Source organism: Scleropages formosus, chromosome 2 (assembly GCF_900964775.1).
Source record: "Scleropages formosus chromosome 2, fSclFor1.1, whole genome shotgun sequence".
Classification (NCBI taxonomy): Eukaryota; Metazoa; Chordata; class Actinopteri; order Osteoglossiformes; family Osteoglossidae; genus Scleropages; species Scleropages formosus.
In genome coordinates, this window is record NC_041807.1 from 36,731,698 (window position 1) to 36,754,417 (window position 22,720).

Below are 22,720 nucleotides of genomic sequence, written 5' to 3' on the forward strand. Positions count from 1 at the left end.
GAAATGTGATCGATCGAATCCATACCGAGGATCATCTGGGATGTGGAAATGAACCACGTGCCGCTCTCTTCCAGGTGTTGCTGGGTCTGACGGACGAGGACCTGGAGCTGGGCCTGGGCGTGAGCAGCTCCATGCACCGCCGCAAGCTGCGGCTCGCCATCGAGGACTACCGCGACGCAGAGGGGGGGCACGGGTGAGAAGCTCCGCCCCCAAGGCCCAACCCAGGGGTTCCGTTTATTAACTGAAGGGAAAATATTCAACGCTCTCTCTATGTAACCGTCCCGCTGTGAATGTGGACACATCAGGAAGCCCTCATTTTCACACACCTTGTTTAACAGGCTGCCCATGAGCGCCACCTCCTGGACACGTAGTTTAGAAAAAATAGCTCGCACTGTAAGCGATGAGTCAGAATAAGTGGCGGCAGCGGCTCAGGAGGTGACGCCGTGATGCCAAGTGTGTTTCCCTGACCTCAAGGGCCGTGTTCTCTCCGGTGTTTTCCGCCGGCCCCCCCCAGGCTGTCGAAGGCCGCGGACATGGATCACCACTGGGTGGCCAAGGCGTGGCTCAGCGACGTGGGACTACCACAGTACTCGCAGGCGTTCCACAACCACCTGGTGGACGGGCGCATGCTCAACTCGCTCACGCGCCGTGACCTCGAGCGCTTCCTCAGCGTCACCAAGAAGTTCCACCAGATCAGCCTGCTGCTGGGCATCGAGCTGCTGCACGCGCTCAGCTTCGACAAGGAGGTCACCTGACTCTTACTTACCTCCTTATGCTGTGCTTTTACCATAAGACACCGAGCATTTTTACCTATTACCACACCTACATAACTTACTGGAGCCATACGGGCTTAGTGCCTTGTCAAGGGTATAGTGCTGGGCTCACTCTAGGATTTGAACCAACAACCATCAGTTCAAGTCGTTTTAAATCTATTCATTTAGCTTTTTCAAAAGTGTTAGGTTTGAACACTAAGATGGTTACTGGGATTTACCCAATTACTCAGCTGGGTAACTTTTTTCTGTATAAAATCAGGCTAAGTACCTCGATCAAGGGTACTACAGCAGGAGACAGATTCAAACCCAGCTCCTTCGAGTGCAAGATGGCAGCTTTAACCCTTATGCTACCGACTGCCCCAGTTGATCTCCTTCACAGATACACAACCTGCCCCCTCTCACTGCCAGTTCTGACAGTTTGGGGCACCAGTTATGGTTTGCGCTCATGTCACACACATGTCGAAATCCCTGCAGGCTCTGCAAGCACGACGAACCCAGTGCGAGCACCAGAACATGGACCCCTTGGTGTGGACCAACCACCGGGTCATCAAGTGGGTCAAGGAGATCGACCTCAAGGTGGGGACGCCCATCTCGGTGCCAGAAGCGACATGTCCGGTTAACTGAACCCTACGGTCACAAACGGTCAAAATATAGATTTTTTTTTGCTTTCATAACCAAACTGTATTAAAAACTCAATCAGTACAGGAGGTGATCGTTTCTGATCTCTTTACCTCTATTCACCTTGCTGATGTGTTTCTCCAAAGAGAGTAATTTTTACTGCAGCAATTTATGGTAAGGACCTTCACCGAGGTACTAAAGCAGGAAGGGGGATTCCAAGCAGGGTTCTTTGAGTTAAAATGTGGCAGCGCTAACCACTGCACTACCTGCTGGCTGTTATTTCCTGCGCTGAGTTATGCAACCTGTCGAATTCATGTCTGTCTGGATTCAGCCGTGAATGCGAGACGTGTGGGGAGGTGCGTTGTCCCGACACTTGGGCTGACAACCGATTTCCCCAGAATGGCTAACGGATAATAGCGCCTGTCGGTGGAGAGCCAGTCAAGCTCACACGCGGAGACACTCACCAGTCAGCGAGTTAACCCTCGATCCCCTCCCCCGTCGCACAGGAGTTTGCCGACAACCTGCAGAGCAGCGGGGTGCACGGCGCCGTCATGGTACTGGACCCCTCCTTCAACACGGACGCCATGGCGACGGCCCTGGGCATCCCCGGTGGCAAGCACATGATTCGCCGACACCTCAGCGAGGAGATGAAGGCCTTGATCAGCGAAGCCAGGTGGGGTGGGGGGGGGGGCGGTCCTTTGCACCAAGCCACGCCCACTGCTAGACGACAGGAATGAAAGGGTGACTTAAATGCAGCATATAAGGGGTGACCTTATATAGGAAGGAATGAAATATAATACTTTTAACGCCTCTATTCATAATAACCCTTCCTCCAGCGGCTGTTTATGAGTTCGGACTCGGAGTGAGTCGTAGAACCATGTCAAATCTACGCTGCTGTTAACGAGTTACCAGCAGGGTACCAGCTCTTCCAGTAACTATTGCTCATCATTACTGGTCCTGTCGCAAAACAGTTGGTTTGTCAGAATCATTTACCACAACCTTGTTTTTGGTCACTGCAACGACTTTACTGGCTCCGTCTCCCCTACAGGGCGAATCTCCAGCAGGACAGCGAGCGACTGAGCACGCCCACCCTCCTGCGCCAGAGCTCCCTGTGCCGCTCCCCCGGCTCGGCCAGCCGCCGCTCGGAGGACGAGGGTTCCCTGCGGAGACGCGCCTGCAAGGTGGGCACGGTGGGTCCCGCCCTTCTCCTCGGTCATCCACCCGGGCCGTTTCCTTACCTATCTGCCCCCCGACCTCTCCAGCCCCCTCTAGGGTGCAGCTCCAAGAGCCACGGCGCTCGGGACCTGGGTTTCCACGGCAGCTGCGGGTCGCTGCCCCGGGAAGGCCGGAGCGAGGCCCCGCCCCGTGCCGAAGGCAGCCCCATGCACGGCTACTCCGGTATCGAGGTCACCAATGTCTGAGGGCCGCCGGGGACCGAAGCAAGCTGGGGGTCGAGTGGAGGATGCTGGGAGACGTGTGGACGCATGGGTGCTGCTGGAAACTTCTTTACCGAGGAGACTTCGCTTATCAAGATGGCATGGACTGTCAGCGGAAGCATGCGGTTTCACACCTCTCCATAGAGGGGGCGCTCTGTTTTCCCCATCCTCCCTCCCTCCTCTCCTTCTTTTTCTCTCTCTCTCTCTCTCTCTCTCCATCTCAAAGGGAGCACCTGTGGGACACAGCAGGGGGGCAGACGAAGCTTTTATTTTTCTATGTGCATTGTTCGCAGAGCTCTTTGGAACACGTTAACCGTTTTTTTTTTTTTTTTTTTTTTTTGCAGTCCATCGACTTCATGACCTCAGAGATTTCTTTTTTTTTTAAAGGAGTGGATGAGGGAAGTGCTCAAACCCGGACGTGAGACAAAAGTGTATTTTGATCATTTTAAAGAGTGCATGATTTCTGTCTGTGGTTATGGTCTCACCGCACAGGCCCTGCGCTCATCATTTGTACCGTACTTCCTGTGGATGATGGTTTACCGCGCCGTCTAATTCGTGCACATCATGAAAGACCACCTACTTCATTGTGCACTGAGGGTTGGGAAACTATGTTGTGTCACAATGAACAATTCTGCTGGATGTCTGAATATTTCATATTTTATTTCACTCATTTGACATTTCAAATTAGAACTTATTTGATATTTCAGAAAATATATATTCTAACCTATGAATAACCTATAAACAAGTCAGTGATATAACAGTGGCTGGAAATATATTGTGTATTAAAATTATTTAAATAAGCTCCAAGCCCATGAGGGAGCAGAAAAGGATGGGGTTCGATGTCGGCGCTGAGGGTGTGTGCGGTCAAGGTGTGTGAAGGGTCTTCGGAGGTTGCCGTCTCGCTGGTTTGACCGCAGTTCATGTGGGATTCACCGAATTCCCCTCCGTCCCGCACAAGGAGGGACTCCTTTTAACGGCAAACGCGGTAAATAACGCCAGACCACCACGCCCACCCCTCTCCCACCGTGTCATATTTGTACCGGGCCACACTCACCCTATCATAAATGCAGCTAACCATTAGCGGATGTGTGTTCTGCTCGCCGTGAAGCTCAGACCAACTGAGGGGCGGAGTCAGCGAGCCAAGTTGGTTATCGGGTCGAGGCCGGGTGGAAAACGCAGGAGTGTGTTCTGGGCTGTGGCACAAGAAGTGAAAGATACAGCCAGTGGGCATGGGAGTGTGAGTGTGTGTGTGTGTGCGCGTGTGCGTGTGTACAGTTGAAGGCCAAATGCACCATAATGGTAACCCGATTAGGAACGACCGCGCGGTTCTGGATTTGATCACATTGCGCCCTCTGGGTTATTGCATTCGCCTCTGGTTGTCGGGTCACACAGTCGGTTCGTCTCCCTTCTGCCAACTGGACCAAATGTCCATTAATGACAAGGACACCTTGGACAGGACAGGAAGTAAGTTACGGGGAGAGGAGGTTTTTGTCCCATTGCACTCTCTGCTCCGCTGGGTTCAAACACACCTTCCTAGTAGAGGGTTCAAATCAGACAGGGTCATGGTGGTCCAGAGCCTATCCTGGAAACATAAGGCATGTGGCAGGGTACACCCTGGATGTGACACCCTTCCATCATAGGTCAATCACACACACACACACTATGGGCCTGGTTCCGACCCCAGGGGCCGTGATTGTGGCAGGTTGGAACGGAGCTGACTGGTGTGGAGAGACCACCTTTGGTTCTGATCTCCAGCCAGTCTGGTCAATGCTTACTGCCTTACTGACAGCACTTTCCAGTTCTTTCTGCAACCGTAACTCCTTGCCCCTTTGACCCCTGCCCCTCCCTGTTCCCTAAACAAACCCCTTCCCCCCTTCAATCACACCCCCCCCCATCCCTGATTCTGCCCCCTGGCCACACCCCATCTGTTCCTAATATCATGGTTATTGAACCCAATTTTTGGACCATTTCGGTACAAAGGCACGTTAATTTCTCAACCGGTTTGATGCGGTTTATTGACTGTGTTCATATTTTCTGCTTTATACTCCGGTTACTGCCTACTTTTATAAGCCCTAAATCGAATTAAAGCTCTTATTTTGGGTCCCCGGTACCTGTTTTCTTCTAGGATAACAGTTCTGTTATCAGCGTTTGCTATGGAACGCAGCAGGTACGTTCTGCTAATTTTCATACTGACCTGCCCCTCATTATATACATATGAATATTCATAATTGCTTGTTCTTTTTCTCCACCTTCCTCTTTCTGTCTTGATTCGAGTCCCTTGGGTCACATCAATGTTCCAGAATTTATTTCTGCGCTCACAAAGGCCATTGAACTAAATGTTTTTCTATCCTCTGAAAATTTTTCCAACTTTATGTTTCTGGCGTTTATGGCTAAAGGACAGGGGTGTCGTTGCATGGCTCCAGAGGCGAAACTCAACAGCTGTTCGAAAGTTGGGAGCAAGTTAAGGGGGTGTTGCAATAAGATTGTGGTTTTCGATGAACGGAAACCCCAGCATGCGGACAGTCGTCACGAGAGGGACGTTCTGGAAATAATTTGTTGCGTCGGCAGTGGAAAATCACACCTTTGCTGTGAAACAAGGCAAAATTCGGATGCATTTCATTTCCGTGGTGGTAACCTCCTTGGATCTTTAACTAATATAAAACCTGAGCAGACTGGGAAGAGCGGCCCTTTTAAAAAGTTTTTTTTTTTTTTTTCCATTTTAAAGACACATTTTAGTTGTTTATTTTATTTTGGAAATTCTCAAAATGCACTATATATACAGTAGGTTGCTACAGAGGTCATACTGACTTATTCTTAACACACAGCTCCGCCTGTTTAACTCACGCTAACACCTCTAAACCTAGTCTCATCTGGAAATTTTATTTATTTATTTATTAAACAACCTTTTTTTTTTTTTAAAAAAAAAAAAAAAAAAAAACTTTGCTGTTGCCGTTTGCTGAGTGGCAGAGGCAGCAGTGGAATTAATGGAGGAATTAATGGCTGAATATTTTTAAATGTTGTATTTTACAGATTGTATCGAACTGAGACTTTTTTTAAATGTACATAGAAAGCGGTAACGTGGTATGGGGGCACTGCTGTAAAACAGTGTGAGTGAGACCGAGTGCAGAGGTGGGAGTCATTGCTGAAACTGAGATGGTGTGTGTGTGTGTGTGTGTGTGCGGGTGTGCGTGTGTGCAGGACAATAAAGATATTCCATGGAAGTGGAGTGTGCGGGTCCTTCTTTCACATCTTGTGACATATACATATAATATATACCTAATAATAATAATATATATATATAACACACACAGATATATATATATATATGTATATACACTGTATATTTGTGCATTTTCCCCATCAAAAAACATCCTACAAAATTGAGCACTGAGAAATTAATATAATTCCCTGCAACAGAATTCTCACAGAATTATTACTGTACTTCATTAAATGTGATATCTTTCTCCAAGGTAATTTACACACACATTGTCTGAAACCACTTGTACCGAGCAGGGTGGCGGCAAGCCGGAGCCTAACCCAGCAGCATAGGGCGCAAGGCTGAGGGGGCGGGACACACCTGGGGCAGGACACCAGTCCGTCGCAAGGTACCCCAAGTGGGACTCGAACCCCAGACCTGCCAAATAGCAGAACTTGGCCAAGCCCATTGCACCAACACACCCCCTCAGGCAATTTACAAAGACAAATAATCAATATTATAATGGTATATTAATTATACAGACATTACTTTGACTGTATCAGTTCAAGGTAAGTGCCTTAATCTGGAGCCAAAGGTCACAGGTTCAATTCCTGTCTCCAGCTGTAGTACTCTTGAGCAAGGTACTTAGCCAAATTGCTCTAGTAAAGTTACCCAGCTGTATAAATGGATCAATAATTGTAAGCATGAGCTAAATTAATAAATGTAATCAAGGGGACAGTAGTGGGAGTTGGGTTTCGAAGCAGGGGCCTTTGAATGCAAAGCGACACCTCAAACTACCGCACCAGCTGCTGCTCCATATCTACTTTGTGTTTGGTCAAGGTTCCTACTTTGGGTGTTTGACTTCTCAGCTGATTCCATGCTGATGCAGCTGGAGAAGAAGGTTCAGTAAGAATGGGTTCTTCAACAGCCCATGTTTGCCAGGGGCCTCCCTGGGACTCGAACCCTCAGCCCCAGCAACAGGTTAATGCAAGAAGACATTGTTGTGATGGTCATCAGCAAAGTGAGAAGAACAGAAGAGGAAAAAGTCCTGGGAGTGGGTGCGCGCGCGCCAGATATACCATGGTAACCCGATTAGGAACGACGGCGCGGTTCTCGCTTTCATCACAGTGCCCCTCCTGGGAAGGTGGGTGCGGCGGAAAGAGGCGGGTCCCTCGTGCGGGAACAGCAGGAAATCGAACAAAGACTAAAATCTGCTTTTGCGCAACCGCGCAAAGGAGCGCGAGACACGCGATCGAAACTCTTGTTTTTTTTTTTTTTTTTTCTTTTTTTCTTTTACCCTGCCTTTCTCACAGTTTACCATTTTTTCACCGCAAAACAGGAACGACGCGTTAAACTGGCCGCTGGATGGAAACCCGGCGCACCCGCTGAACACAACGAGAGCCGCTCCGGTGAGACTCATCATCATCATCATCATCATCATCATCCCCGCTCCGAGATCATCGCTCATCGCCGGCATCTGAGCGCTGAACTCTGCTCTTAATCTGCCTGGACGATCATCTCTGTCCCTCGTCTTTCGTTTTCATCTCGGCTGCTCTGTGCTCGTCTAGGAGATCGTCTCCCGTCATCATCTAGGTGATCATCTCTATACTCTTCATCTCATCTGTACTGATCATCTCCGATGTGAGTTTTGAACTCTGATGCCAATCTGAGCGATCATCTCTCGTCATCATCTTGATCATCTCTGTTCTCCACCCCTAATCCCTGACCTTCGGCGGGGCGCTTTTCGTGCCCCGCGGGTGCAACAATGCGACTTTGTATCTTTGTTGTCGAGCTTCAAAGAGAATTCCCACTTCTGGAAGTGGATCTCGGATTTCTAGACGGAACCATTCGAGCGCCGCGCGCGCGCCTTCCCCTGCCTGTCATTTTTAATAACTATATACTCTGTATAATTCCCGGGGGGTGCGGTGGGTATGGGGTTCGAGTCTGCTTGGGGTGCCTTGTGATGGATTTGCTCCCGTCCAGGGTGTGTCCCCCTTCCCCTCTAGCCTTGTGCCCTGTGTTGCCGGGTTAGGCTCCAGCTCCTCGCGATCCCGCATGGGACAAGCGGTTTCAGATGGTGTGTGTGTGTGTGTGTGTGTGTGTGTGTGTGTGTGTGTGTGTGTGATTCCCATCGTTTCTAGAAGTTGTGTGCAGTCCCATGCGAGATGCTCATCATTGGGCAGGAAAGGTTAGGCATCCGGTTTCGGATGGTGTTCTGATGCATGATTTTTGTATGGTGGTGCGCCCAGGATGGGATGCCACTCTGTCACAAGACACCCCGAGCAGGACTCGAACCCCAGACCCAGTACACAGCAAGGCCCAGCCAAACCTGCTGCGTCACCACACCCCCACTGCCATAAAAACACTACTAATTCCATAAAGGCATTAAGACTGTAAGTGGAGAGTAGGATGTTTAAAGATATGGTCTCGTGGCCTGAAGGTTACTGGTTCACACCCTGAAGTGGACTCACCTGCAGTGTCGGTTACTTAATCTGAATTGCTTTGGTTAAAAATATTCTTGAAGTAAATACTAGTACCCTTTGAACCACAGCTTGAGCGGAGACTCGGAGCTCTTCTGGTGGAGCATTTTGCAGGAACCACCCTCTTACTTCACGCGACCTTCTAGATGTTCACGTCAAGCTTGTCGATGCTGTTGTCTCACAACATTCAAGGTCTTTTCCAGCTCCCCTTATCTCACTTTATTATTAAATTGCCTCATCAAATGGGCAGTTTCGGATAGTCAAAGTACTCTTACAGATAAACATCTCATGGTCTTGCTGCTTCCAGTGGGACAACGATGCCTTTCCTTTCATTTTGCCGAGCTTTCGTGTCGCCGGGCCGTTGGCCAGTGCGGCCCTTTGGATTCTCTGCGTCGGTTGACTGTTTGAAGCCGTGCGTCCAGATTCCAGAGGTATGTGTGTGATATTTTGCACTTCTTCGATGCTGTTCCTCGATGTCAAGCCGCATGATGTTGAGAACTTTTCTGGAAGGAAGGATGTCAGAGGCAAGTCTCTGCGGGTTGTTACGTGTTGTATACACCTCCCATGTGAAAGCGGAGGAATGGGAAGGAAACACTGAACCACATGGGTTTAGGTCAAGAGGACTGTGGGAGATGAGGGGTCTTGGATGCCCGGGGCCTGTTAAAGCCTGACACTTGTTTAGCTTTTCTTTTTTTCTTTCCCTGACCAAATATATTTCTTGGTTGGAACAGTGAAGAGATGCTCATCTGGAGGCAAAAGTAGTTCAGAAACTACCGTTAGCTGAATGGACAAAGTATTTTTTAAATACACCCATTCCTTGACTTGTGAATGTTTACATGATAATGTTCACTTTTGGTAACCTGTTGAATTAATATATTTTAAAATCTGATTTATGATCAGTAAATTTCCAATTGTATATGAGAAGCTTTATAAAGGTTAGCTTTTTTATTTTTAAATAAATTGGTCAGCACCCTGATTTAAATTGGCACCCCGAAGTCCAGTGTTTACATAACTCTGGTGCTAAGAATTATAGGAGCAAATACTGTATAAGTTCAGATAAAATTGGTGGCTTATCCTGCATGTTCTGATTATTAGTCTAATTTTTAATAGTAATCTGAACTGCTACAGGTTAGTCACTGTTATGCCTCCCAGTTTTCTTTAATTAGCTCACTAGTTAACTTGATTGCTTATTATTAGGATAATTAGATTAAAAGAGCAATAATCTTGTTTGTAACATTTCTAATATTCCATTTTCTCATCTCTCATACATACAGTATACATAAAAACATATTGTCAGCACAAGCAATAATATAAGTACATATTATATTAAAGTGTTTGTAATTGTTTAATCAGTTGATCAGTCGGGGAATTTTGATAATTATGTTTTTAGTGTGATAGGAATAAGATGTCATTGTATTTTGGGGGTTGGTTTTTTTTTTTTTTTTGGAAAGGTGAGCTTGGATTGATTTAGAATTTTGCTCATAAGAAATAATGGTATTTATCATTTTATCTACTGATTTTCTCCTAAGAAACAGATGTGATGTGAGCATTATTGTAATACCTTTTTTTTTTTTTTCTCTCTTGCAGTAAACTTTACCTGTGAAAGGACTTTTTAAGCAAGGAGTTTCTGTAAATAAGTCCCAAAATTGATTTTGTGAGAAGGCAGCGGTTGTAGCTGTGAACTCAGGCCCCTTGCAGGGAGGTTTATGAATCAGGAGGCGACACGGCAGTAAATCTCTTTGTGGGTGAGGTGTTCTGAGCGTGTGTGCCGTCTCCGTCAAGCTGATATTCCCTGAAGTCTGAGTAAAATCACATGTCCTCTGTTTCAGGGTTGTGGTATCGGTGGGCTGGGGGTTACTCATGGAGATTCACCCCAAAGTACCTTATTTGACCTTAGAGGTATAACTTGTTTTTCAGAAATCATCAAGTGGCCCTTTGACCGCAGCTCCTCTCGGTCGAAGAAAGCGGCCGTGTCAGCCCAGCGTCCCATCCCCTAGCACTTCAACATGTATAATACCATGGTTCAGGGTGCAGGTTGTGGTAATCTTCTTGGGAGGCACTCCGCAGGAATGTCCCATGTCACCTGATTCTGTTGCAGTCGCCTCTGAGCGCTCGCGGGGAAAAGGCGGCGTGAAACTCGTGCCTCTATGATGTGGTCAATAAAAAGAGACCATGCGGTCACCCTAATCCATACGCTTGAAACTGGAGTCATGACTGGGTGGATAATGTGAAGTTACACCAGCTGCTGAGTAGGCCAAAGCAACCAGAATCAATGTGTGTAAGAGAGAGTTGAAATTACAAACTCTAAAGTGTGTGTGTGTGTGTGTGTGTGTGTGTGTGTGTGTGTGTGTGTGTGTGTGTGTGTGTGTGTGAGAGAGTAGTGTTGAAAATATTTTTTTTTTGTAATACTTGCTTAAATATAATAGATGGAATAGAATTAAATTTTTTTGTTGCCCTGCATAACTTGGACCACAAGCCCAAGTACATTCCTTTTTTTCCTTAAATTAAGGATAGCATTTGATGACAGCAACACGGAGACGGAAACAGTAAATTGAGAAATCAAAAATACTTCCACATAAATAAAACAAGAGCAAAGTGTTACACTATTTACATTTATCTGACAGGTTTGTGGAAAACAACTTTCAATTATTTACTCATTTATACTGCTGAGTTATTTTTCTTAGTGGAGTAATTTAGGGTGAGTACCTTACACAAGGGTAGAACAGCTCGAGGTAGAATTTGAACCTGGAACATTTGGGTCCAGAGGTACCAGCTGCCCCCAGTATTTCATAGGTGTGATCATGTGACACTAAGTACCAGAAATTTTTCCACACATCAGGGAATATATTTGACTTATCATGCAGATCAATTTCTCTTTCCCTAGGAAAAAAAAAAAGTTAAATATTTGAGTACATAATTTTATATATTTTTGTGAAAATTTTATTTAGTGTTGTGGCAAGGAGGTTGATGCACTTGAAGGCGAACAGGTTGATTGATGCTGCTGGGGTACTTGGAGCACACCAGTATGATCTTGCAGCAGATACATGCTGCCAAGAATGGGAAAGCTCTCCATGTGGTCGTCTTGGATTTGGCAAACGTTTTTGAGTCGGTTCTGCGTAATTTGCTCTGGGAGGTGTTCAGGTTTTTTAAGGTCCCCGAGAGTGTTGCGAGGCTGGCGAAAGCCTACTTTGGGGATATTCGGTTTTGTTTTGGTACCGAAAGCTACACAACGTCTTGGCATCGGTTGGAGGTTGGAATGATGGCTGGATGTACAATTTCGCTCTAGGGTTCAAAATGGCAATGGAAGATATTATAAGGGCTTCCAAATGGGTTGTTAGCGGTGAGAGGCTGTGGAATGAGACTCTCCTACCCCCTATTAGAGCATTCATGGATGATATGACGACAGTTATGGCTCCGGCTCCTTGTACTCATCCTTTGTTGGCCAAGTTGAACGATAACCTGAGGTGGACTCATTTGATGGTTTAGCCGAGTAAGTTGAGGAGCGTCTCTCGATTGTTGGTGGAAAGGTGCTGTTGGAAAGATTTTTGTATAAATGAGGAGGTAATTCCATCTATTCTGGAAAAGACAGGTGGGCAGGTGGTACGATCCCATGTTGAGCGATAGGGAGCAGGTTGTGGCACTAAGGGAAGTGGTTGCGAAGGGTATTGAGAGCATTCCTCCTGCCTGGGAAATTGAAGTTGCGGTATTTGCACTTCGGGTTGTTGCTACACATTAAATGGCCATTTACGATTTATGAGGTTTAGGAGGTTGAGAAGTTGAAGCGAGTTATTAGTAAGGCGGTAAGAAGCAGGGAGTGCCGCGCAGTTTAAGTGGTGTAGCGTTATAACATGGTAAGGGCCTGTTGGAGCTGCGGGGACAAGTCTGGTCGAGGAATATCAGTGCGAAAGTGGGTTTGGAGATGACTTCAGCGGAGTTGAAAAATGCGTTCGTGAGAAAAATGTCGCCGTCGGTAAGGACGGGGAGCCGGTCGAACCCTGGAGACGCGGTCCAAAGCGCGAAAGGGGCGTTGCAGCTATTGGACGTGGTTGGTCACGTGCAGCGGGAAAGGCGGGGTTTGACTCTAGCCGGATGCGGAAGTTATGGAGCGCTGTCGTCGTCGTAGCCTCCCCCCCCCCCAGTAGATGAAGGGAGGCTGGTTGTTGAGCCTTTCGGCTGCGCGAAGGCGGTCGCAGAGGTGAAGCGGAGGCTCCGCCGCCAAGATGTGTTGCTACGGAGGCGGGTCGCGTTAATTAAGTTAATTGTTGGAGTGGTGTACGGCGTGCGTGCTGACGACGACGCAGAATGTAAGCAGGGTGGTTAAAATAAGTGTGGCGACGGTTCGCTGAGGTACATTTTCCGTCGGTATCATTCACTTCAATTCAGTTTTTTTTTTTTTTATTTTTTTTTTTATACAGCGCTCTTCTCATGCAGTGACCCACTAGAGGGCGCGTTCAGTTTAACGCGACTTAAGCATGAGAAAAACAAGTACATCGACCGAAACAAAAAAGACACACAGTTGTCAAGTTGGCTGACTATCAATATTATATATGCTAGAGCAGGGGTCACCAACCTTTTTGAAACTGAGAGCTACTTCTTGGGTACCGATTAATGTGAAGGGCTACCAGTTTGATACACACTTCTCAAATAACAAATTTGCTCAATTTACCTTTAATTATATGTTATTATTAATAATTAATGATATTCATCTATGTGAAGACACTGATCATGTTAATGATTTCTCACAATAATTATCAACAATGATTTAACAAGGTAGGAAACAGATAAATATCAATATGCAACACTATTTCTAGTGAGGCGTGTTCTGTGTTTGTTCTTGATGAAGTTCATGTCAGAAAAGGCTGATTCACAAAGATAGGTTGAACCAAACAGGCTGGCAACCTTCATAGCTGCTGTGCATACACCACTCTACTTTTCCGTGTCAACAAGGCACCAAAAGTTTGGTGCAGCCTGATAGGCTTTGAGGTGGATGTCATTTTGCAATGTTACAATTTCGATTTCCACCTGTCCAGCATCCAAGCTGAACGTTGCACTTAGTTGCTCAGCAATGCATGTTGTGTCCACCAGATCCCGGTCCAGCTGATCGGCCAAGTTCCCAGACATAGCCGACACTCTTCTAACCATTGTAGTTGCCCCCCAGTTGTACATCGGAGAGAGTGGAGATTACATCCGTTCCATATTTCTCGTCTTTAAGCACAGTTTTTGCAATTATTATCATCGCTTCTTTGAAAACCTCCCCGTCTGAAAATGCCTTCGTTTTTCTTAATCAAGAAATGTGTAGCTCTAAATGAGGCTTCGGTTGCTTTTTGGGGGGTTTTCACCGGTCTCGTGAAAAAAAGACTGCTGTTTGCACAAACCTGCCTTTAACTCGCGGGCTTTTTCCACTCGTAATGCCGCGCTGCCCGGTGGGTAGTTAGCATGATGGTAGCTTGCGTGACACGTTCTGAAATGTCTCTCAACATTGTGCCGCTTTGCCGTCGCCACAGTCGCCCCGCAAATGAGACACACGCAGGAATCTTTCACAGTGGTAAAAAAGAACTCTTCCTCCCATTCACTGTGAAAATAATGTTTTCTTTCTTTTTTCTGCCATGTTTTCGGGGGTAAATCATCTCCTCCCCTTCACTGCGCCCGCTAGCTGCGCTAGTTTACGGCAACGGTTGCCGTGGAGACCAGCTAGCGCTAATCTAATATGAAATATTTTTTAAAGTTTTTTTTTTTTTTTTTTTTAAATATTGTCATTTTCAAATTTACACCAATGCAAGTGTGATTTAAAAAGAATAGCAACAAAAAAAATTAGATGCAGCTTACTGGTAAGTGGCGCTATGGTGAGCTATTTTTAGAACAGGCCCGCAGGCGACTCATGTGATCCTTGCGGGCGACCTGGTGCCCGCGGGCACCATGTTGGTGACCCCTGTGCTAGAGCTATAGACTATAGACTGGCCACGTGACCGAGGAAAGGAACAAAAAAACTCCCAACTGAAAGTGGAGGGGAGGAGGAGGTGAAAGTCACAAACTAGTGGTGCCAGTGGCTGCCCATCCCTCGGCATTTTTTAGATTTACATTTACATTTAGCAGATACTAACTTTTTTTTCTCCAAAGCGACTTACATCCCAGAGAGAGTGCAATGTGTGCATGACATCAGGAGAAAGTGACATACATAGTTGCAGAGGTGATTCTTAAGTAAATCCAGTTTGTTTCTTTACACTTTTATCATGTATTGATGTTAATCACACAAGTAGGTGCATAAAACTCAGATGAATCCTGGTCACCTTTCTACAAATTTTTTTTTTTTTAAATTAAAGGTACACAAACATTTGCATACAATACAGGAGTAGTGGCTGTGTAAAGGCTTATCTAGGCATGATCATAAAGTTATGATGCGTGAACATTTACGCCATATGTGAGCCTGAGCCATGGGCGAAGTGGGTCTGGAAAATGTGAGTTTTCAGACCCTTCTTGAATGTAGACAGAGTTTCTGCAGTTCTGAGTGAGAAGGGGAGGTCATTCCACCACAACGGAGCCAGAACCGAGAACCTCCGTGCTTTATCTTTCGTGCACGGGACCACCAGGCGAGCACAAGTACTGTAGATGAGCAAAGCGGTCTGGTTGGGGTGTAGCAGATGATCAAGTCTTGTAGATTATCTGGGAGCACTTCTATTGATGCACTTTTAGGCAATAACCAGGGTCTTAAATTTGATTCTGGCAGCTCTGGGAAGCCAGTGCAGAGAAATGAGTAGAGGAGATACATGGGAACGCTTTGGCAAGTCAAACACAACTTGTGCAGCAGCGTTCTATATCAGCTGCTGAGGTTTGATGGCAGTAGCGGGAAGGCCACACGAGAGAGTTGCAGTAGTCCATATGGGATGTCACCGTGGCCTGGACAAGTACTTGGGCAGAGGCTTTCTAGATCAAATAAGACTTCTAAGCCAGTTTCCAAGTTATAATGATATTGTTGCTGTGTCTTGATTTCCCAGTTCAGCGTGGTACGTCTCGTCCATCATGGCAGTTGATCATCTTCAGTCGGCATGGGGTGCGTCTAACAGCCGGTCTCCTCAGGTCTTCTTATGGAGAGACAATGCTCAACAAGAAAAAAAAGTTAGTATTTTGTGACTTAAGCCAGTAAATTTAATAGCTTGGTGCAGGGGCATTATACTTGGTGCCATAATCAAGTATGTAAATGTTCAGCGGGTGGTTTTTTTTAGAGCAAATGTTTTGAATTCCTTGCCTGTTGGAAGTATAAATAATACATTTGGATTTGTGCGGGCAGGAGAGAGTAACACTGCACGAGCAGATGTGTCTTGGTAGTGCTAACAGTGAATGTTGTTCCAGGATGTGATTGGAGAGGCATGAGCGGAAATTGATAAGTTACACTATGCCTGTCCTTTGACCTCCTGGATGTGAAGACTGTTGGTGTCGGTCAAACCCCGGCGCGTCCGCGGGGCTGTGCAGGAGACGCCCAGTGTCTGCAGATGCAGTGGGTGGGTCCAGAATCGAACGAAGATTGAACCCACGTCCCTCCGCACCAACCAGGTGCTGTGAGACAGCAGCGCTACTCACTGTGCCGCACCTTTCTCAGCGCTTACTTACCCTTTCATTGTAGCGTCTCATTTCAGCCTGCTGTTGCTGCCCATTCCTTTGATGGGCTGTTGCTGCTAGTGTAGCAGGAGGCAGAACTCCATCCGAGAAACGCGTGTTTTCTCGTGCCAAGGGCACCTGATGCCCTGTGTGGTGCGAGTGTAGTCTTGCCTATGCCCAGCAGGACCCCTCTCCCCCCATTTATTTTGTTTGTTACTTGGTTTTAATGCACTAGTCAGTTTCATGCCGTAATTTAGGGTTAAGTCACTTTGTCTTTCTTTCCTTCATATCTTATTGATTTATTTTAGTAATTGTCTAGCTCTCTTTTACTTAGCAGACCCTTATGGCCTTTTGATTTATCTATTTTGACAAATAGATTTCAGTTTTTTGGTATTGTTTTTTACATCTAAGAATTGTGGTAAAGTATGCTACCTTGGACTTGAACCAAAAACCATCTGATTAGACCCTTAATTGCTGTGCCGTCTGTTGCCTTTGTTGCTGCCTGCAGGTCCAGGGTCCTGAACGTCTGCGATGTGCTACAGCAGCCAGCCCCCGCCAAACCCCTCCCCTGTGGAGGTTGGCAGCACCAGGTGCTCCAGATACTGCCTATGCATGCTGGGCACTGGACTCGTGACCCTGGGTGTGATCGTCATGGTATCGTTAGAGCAACAAACCTGGGACAGCAGCAGGTTGAGCTTGTACCAGCAGTTCGAAACCCACAGTAAGCTGACCCCGGTGGCCTTCATCCTGATGTTCGCCGGCACGGCCATGCTCATGATCTCCGTGTGCCTGTGGCTGCAAAACAAGCAGAGGCAGGAGCGCAACTCCCCCATGCAGGACTGCACCAGCACCACGGAGCAGAGGGGGCCCACGGAGCAGAGGGGCACCACAGAGTGAGTGGGTGCCGGGGTTTTTCTCTTGGCTGCTTGATAGCTGCACCTTGCTTGGCTTCCCTCCCACCTCTTATTGCAGCACCCACCCCTTTGTTCTTCTTCCCAGGTCATGGTTATTCCTTCTTTTGTTTTTCATTCATCAGTTACAACGGTCATAGAGGTCCAGAGCCTCTTTCAGAAATATAGAGTGTGGGGTACACTGTGGATAGGGCACCGGTCCATCACAGGGCAGTCACACTCAAAATGGGTGGTTTAGGGTCACCAGTTCATCACAAACATGTCTTTGAACTGTGGGGAGGAAACTAGAGCACCTTGAGAAATCCCACACAAACACTGGGATAGTATCCAGATTCCACATATTCTGAGCCAGTTTTAAACCCCCATCCGAAGCCATTCCCCGCGAGCTGTGAGGCACCAGCGCTACCAACTGTCCATTGTGCAGTTATTGCATAAGTCATATCCAGGGTAACGGGGAACCTCCAGGGACAGATCACAGTACTCCTGTGTGAATGCAAAATGAAACACATCGCACTAGTGCGCTCCTGCTAGTGCTTGCTGGCTGTAGTCCAGTTTAGGCCCTGCCTACCACAGCAACAGAATTCCATTTATGGACACATGTGGGCGTGGTCTCCACTCGGCTCTACCTGTTGGGCATCATGATCATTTGCTGGGAGCTTCTTGCACATGTGACACCCTTCACTCCTGCTCTAATGCCCAGGGTCTCGGTCACCGTCAGACTGACTTTACCACATGTGGAGGTGTTTGCTGGTGACTCCGGCTCATGACCAACGCTTCGCTCCACGATGATAAATAAAAGTTTGAGCTCTACTACGACTAGCTGCTCCAAAGAGGAGCTTCTTGCACTTTTTTTTTCAATGCGTTAATGGTGTTTTTTGCATGATAAAATAACTTGTAAATTATTTTTTTAATGTAAAGACGAGTACATTCACACTACATTTACCTTAGTTATTTCTTTACTTTTCTCCAGTTACATATAGCATTAAGCTTCTTACAATTATTTTCCCATTAATACAGCTGGTAGTGTTGTGGTTAGAGCTCCTGCCTTTGGTTCAAATCCCACCATGGCCGTAGTACCGTTGAGCAAGGCACTTATCCTAAATTGCTCCAGTAAATTTACCCAGCTGTATAAATTAATTACACAGCTTAACATTGTAAGTTGCTTTGGTGAAAAGCACCAGCTACATGAATAAATGTAACTTTTACTGCATAACTTCAAGTTCAAGCGGTTTTTGTCATTCCTCTGGTGCAACACAGAACAGTACGCAAGACTACATAAAGTGCGAGATGAGTTCAGGACAATAAATACACAGAGCAATAGATACTCAGGACAATAAAGCTTCAGAGTACCCACCTTGCTTGAGGGTGCTGCGGTAGTAGGTGGGATTTCAACCTATGTCCTAAGGGTGCTCCACCAGGTAGTAGTTAAAAACATGCTTGGTTCTGCAGTCATTGGCTCCTCCCTTTGCTGATGTAGTGATAGTGTGTTCTCTGGATAGGCCCATTAGGTCAGTCTTGTCTACAGTGTGTAGTGCTAGCTGGAGGTTGATGGTCAAGTGGTGTAGTGTCCAAGCCCTCCTGTTACCTGCGGTGTGTTTCTGTGCCCAGGGTGGCAGGTCAGGTTCCCAGGTATGGCGTGCCGAGCTACGAGGAGGTGATGACCAGTGGACAGTACCCCATCCAGCAGAGCAACCTGCGCAGCAGCGGCTCCCAGCTTCCGTCTTACGATGACCTTGTGGAGTCCGGGGCAGTCACAGAGCCACCGGCGGCCATCAGGAGCGAGACCTTCATCCCTAGCTCCAGCTTGGCCTCCCCTGAGTCCACGTTCCTTGTCCATCCCAAATACCAGGACAACCACACCACCTGCAAGCTGCTGCCTTTGAGGGAGCAGCGGATCCACTCCAAGACGCTGAACCTGGATGAGCACCCAGCTTTGGCTGATCCGTTGATCCTGGAGCCACTGACCCCCCCACCCCAGTATGAGGAGAGCCCCCCCGAGTTCTGAGAGGCAGAGCATTGGACAGAGACCCGGACCAAAGTGTCAAGGCTAAGAGGCTTTGGAAGGAAAGTTGGACACAGTGAGCTGCATGCTGATGTCCTGCACGTCAGTGGACACCCAGAGCCCCATCTTCAGCGGCACACACCCCCCCCGGTACAATGTTAATTTATTTAATTTCAAGAGCTTCGAAACAGGAAAGGGGGGCAGAAACAGGATGGATCAGTTTTAAAGGCACAGAACTGACGAACCATCACGTAGTGATAAACGCCGTGTTAAAGTGCCATGGTGGCTGTGGGGGGGGAAAAAAAGTGTTTGCAGAAAAAAGGTGTTTGTTTTGTGACGGGGGAGAAAACAAAATAAGCATTTGCACTTTTCGTTACATTGATACAGATTTCAGGCCACCAGGTGGGACTTTAATGGAGCTGCTGGTTGGATTCAGAAGGATTTTTGGATGAGGATTTTGTGTGTTTGCCCAGTTACTCCTTTCGCTTCCACTGTGGACTGGTGGCAGTCGGTGAGTACGTCCGCATGGTACATTGCGACAGTTCCTTGGACTTTTGGTCACCGTGACCTCGTCCGGCCAAAACTGGGACCACCCAGGAGACCTTTAACCGCACCAGGGTTGCCTCTGCCACGCTGTCACATTCTGCCGGTGACCGAACTCATAATGACAAACCAACCAAGTGCTATGTGATGATCCACATTTCAGTTCTGGCGTCCAGGTGGTGTCGAGATAGCAACGCTTTTCAGCCAGCTTGCTGTGTAAGTTGGTAAATTGAATTGGAAAATGTCATAGTTTTTTTTTTTTTTTTTTTTTTTTTTTTTTTTCTTCCTGCTTTGTTTTCCAGCTGTTCATAAGAAATAACCAGTATGTGCCTTGAGGTCCTCTATAAATATTTGTGCCATCACCCAAGTGGGGGAACTGCACGGTGCCACCAGTTTAGGCTGGAAAATAGTGCGACCAATAAAATATGGTGTTTGATTTATAATATAATACAATAATGTTCTCATGGTATTTGACAAATACATCTCTGCAGTAACTTTTTTTTTTTGTTGTTGTTGTTGAAAAAGCTCTTATTGTATCACCTATGAAGCTGTGTAGCAATCATAGGCCTGTGCCATATGCCTCTCATCCTTAATGTCTGCGACCACATGCTAGCTTTTCCCTTTGTTTTTGATTGAAGAAGGAAGGAAAGTGAGTGGACAAAGCTGGACGATCGAGAGGTCAGTAACACTCCAAAACTGATCTCGAGGGGAACACCGGCCCCTAGGGCACCAACTTCTGCAGCCTGCCCTTTGAGGGCCTGACTGGAATGGCCCATTTGCTACTTACGTATATTCACTGTTTACACTTGGCTTCCAGACCCTGATGTTCCAGCGGGAGGAATTTCCGGATTTTTTTTTTTTTTTTTTTTTTTTTTATTTTATTTTTATTTAAATGCCTGCTTTCTGGATTTGCTTTTAAAAAAAGCATTTTGGAGGGAAAGCCAGCACACAGTGGGACTGCACTTGAAACCTTCTTTGAATTGAGCCGAGCTTTCGAGAATATCATCGCTGTTAAGAGAAAAAGAAAATGTTATGGTTTGAGAGGTTTATTAAAACATGTAGCTGCATAAACCCCAAATCTGTATGTCAGGTGTACTACTGTGCACTTCTGCTTTATACTTACCACCTTCAAAAGGACCTCTGCCTTTATGATTTTTGTCCTTGCTGGGTGTCGGCTGAAGCTGTTGTATACAGAGCTAAATCCCAAAAATACTGAGTCATTTTTTTTAAGGTTTGTAATCTAACAAATTTTACAAAGTGATTTGATATAAAAGCAAAATATGAAATGCTAGTTATTCAGTTAGGTGTATTTAATTTTCTGTTTGACAGCCTTAGCTCCTTTACAACTTGTATTTAAAGGAAGAGAACATTCCTGTGTAAAACTGCCAGTGGATGTGGGCTGCTGTCAATTTCACAGTGCATTGTGACCATAACCACTGGCAGGTGAATCCTAACGATCTTTTTAAAGAGCAGTTTTTGTGTCAGTTTTGTAGACTGTAAACATTTGAGGTAAATATTTTTTTCTAGTGTACATGACATTTGGAATGTATTTTGGCATGTTTGGAGGACAAAATAAAATCAGATGCTATTTGAGAAATCCACTTTTTTTTTTTTTTTTTTTGGGGGGCACAGATTTCCTCTAAATTATTGCAATATCTGTATATACAAATTCTGAATTTCTTCACCTGAGCACAGATTTTGATAATCTTAGGTGAGGAGATCATCTCAGATCTACACAAAGACTCATTCACATGCAGTAATTTTGATTCCCACAATTCTAAGGAGGTTTTATGTGACTTTCTCCTCCAGAGCTATTTCCTTTTTCCTGTTTTTGTCCCGGGCTGTGTATCAGCGCAAGTAGTGATGCATTGCGGTAATTGTGATGGGACCTGGGAGGGAGCCATGCGGAATGATGTTGCTTATTGAGTTCTCCGCTCGTTGTGTTGTGTTCCTATCCCTGAACTGCTTGACCCTCATTTGGTCAACTTTAAAAAGTCTACATCTTCTCTGGGAAGATGTGATATTAAACTGAAAAAAAATACCTGGTTTTTTGCTCGTACCATAGAGTGAAGTCTTTAACTTGACCTTTCTCTGGAAATTAAACAGCTAATCAATGAAATGACACCGACACTATTAATATTTCTGTCGTTAGAAGTGAAGGATTATGGGAGTAGCTATGGGAGGAAGCTTGGCATTCTTCCACTTTGACTCAGAGTCTGCTGCAGGACTCAAACCCCCCACAAGTGCGGGAAATGTGAAGGCAGAATACACTTTGTTTGTACTAATGCTACTGTGGCGCATGGTGCTCTGGCTTTGGATGGGCCGAAGAAGGACGCACAGGCAGCATTCATTGTGAACGTTTTATTAGAATGCCGGCACACAGGGAAATGATGCTTTCGGTCCAAGGACCCCGTTTCCTCAAGGACCTGCGCCTCAACCCAGCCTGCTTAGCGTACCCAAGCTTTTCTTTTTTTTTTTTTTTTTTCTTCTCCTCCTGGTAGACGCAATCACCCCCTTATATTCCCCATACGGCACCAAATCCAACCAATTACAATAAACACATTTTTCGCTCAAACACAGTAACGCGGGGTCATTACACTAAGTGATGTAACTGTCTGGAGGAGGGAGACAGATTAAATTACACATCTGAAGCAGGTATGACGTTTGTTTTGGATTGGAAAAGATCTGAACCCGGGTGGAGGGCGCTGTTCACAAGTATAACCAAAACTCAAAGACAAGGGCTTATAACTATATTTACTTTTACATCATACCCTAACTAACCAACTGTCTCAGAAGAGTTCAAGTAGGATGTTACACATCTCTCTGCTGTTGCAACAAGTATCTTCAACATGGTAACATCTATTAGAAACATTTTTTTTAAGCATTTGTTTTTTTGCTGTTGGAATATTAATCCTCACTTTTTTTTTCCCTTTGGAAAGTCTTTCAGTCTTTCATTCCAGATGCTCTGAATGTTCCTGATGGTGTGTCTGCGGTTGGGTGCTTGGCTCCCATATCATCAAACCACACATCTGACACAGACAGCCTTAATAGTAGGAATTAACAGCATGTTTTTATTACTTCTGGTGCCTCATCAGACAATTTGTTGCAGCATAATTTCCACACCCCTGAACCCCGAAGAGGAATAATGCTGCTGTTGGGGAAAAAGAG

The 22,720-nt window shown here is 46.2% G+C and overlaps 2 protein-coding genes across 8 annotated transcripts; both read left to right on the plus strand.

Annotated features, from left to right (window-relative positions):
- The first annotated feature begins 310 nt into the window (after positions 1-310).
- LOC114909166 (kazrin-A-like) lies at positions 311-4,431 on the plus strand. Its single transcript, XM_029246221.1, has 5 exons — positions 311-746; positions 1,248-1,349; positions 1,898-2,064; positions 2,440-2,572; positions 2,654-4,431. The coding sequence occupies exons 1-5, from the start codon at positions 534-536 to the stop codon at positions 2,810-2,812; spliced, it is 774 nt and encodes a 257-aa protein (XP_029102054.1). The 5' UTR covers positions 311-533; the 3' UTR covers positions 2,813-4,431.
- A 2,817-nt stretch (positions 4,432-7,248) lies between these two features.
- Positions 7,249-21,125, plus strand: tmem51a (transmembrane protein 51a). 7 transcript variants are annotated; one of them, XM_018736573.2, is made up of 5 exons: positions 7,249-7,616; positions 15,496-15,616; positions 15,851-16,051; positions 16,605-16,989; positions 18,616-21,125. In XM_018736573.2, the coding sequence occupies exons 4-5, from the start codon at positions 16,628-16,630 to the stop codon at positions 19,010-19,012; spliced, it is 759 nt and encodes a 252-aa protein (XP_018592089.2). In that variant the 5' UTR covers positions 7,249-7,616; positions 15,496-15,616; positions 15,851-16,051; positions 16,605-16,627; the 3' UTR covers positions 19,013-21,125. The 7 variants fall into 7 exon arrangements, 6 of the variants coding, with proteins under 6 accessions (XP_018592089.2, XP_029104358.1, XP_018592088.2 ...); XR_001965364.2 differs by lacking the exons at positions 15,496-15,616; positions 15,851-16,051 and having other exon boundaries at positions 18,616-19,159; positions 19,397-21,125; XM_029248525.1 differs by having other exon boundaries at positions 15,496-16,051.
- The last annotated feature ends 1,595 nt before the right edge of the window (positions 21,126-22,720 follow it).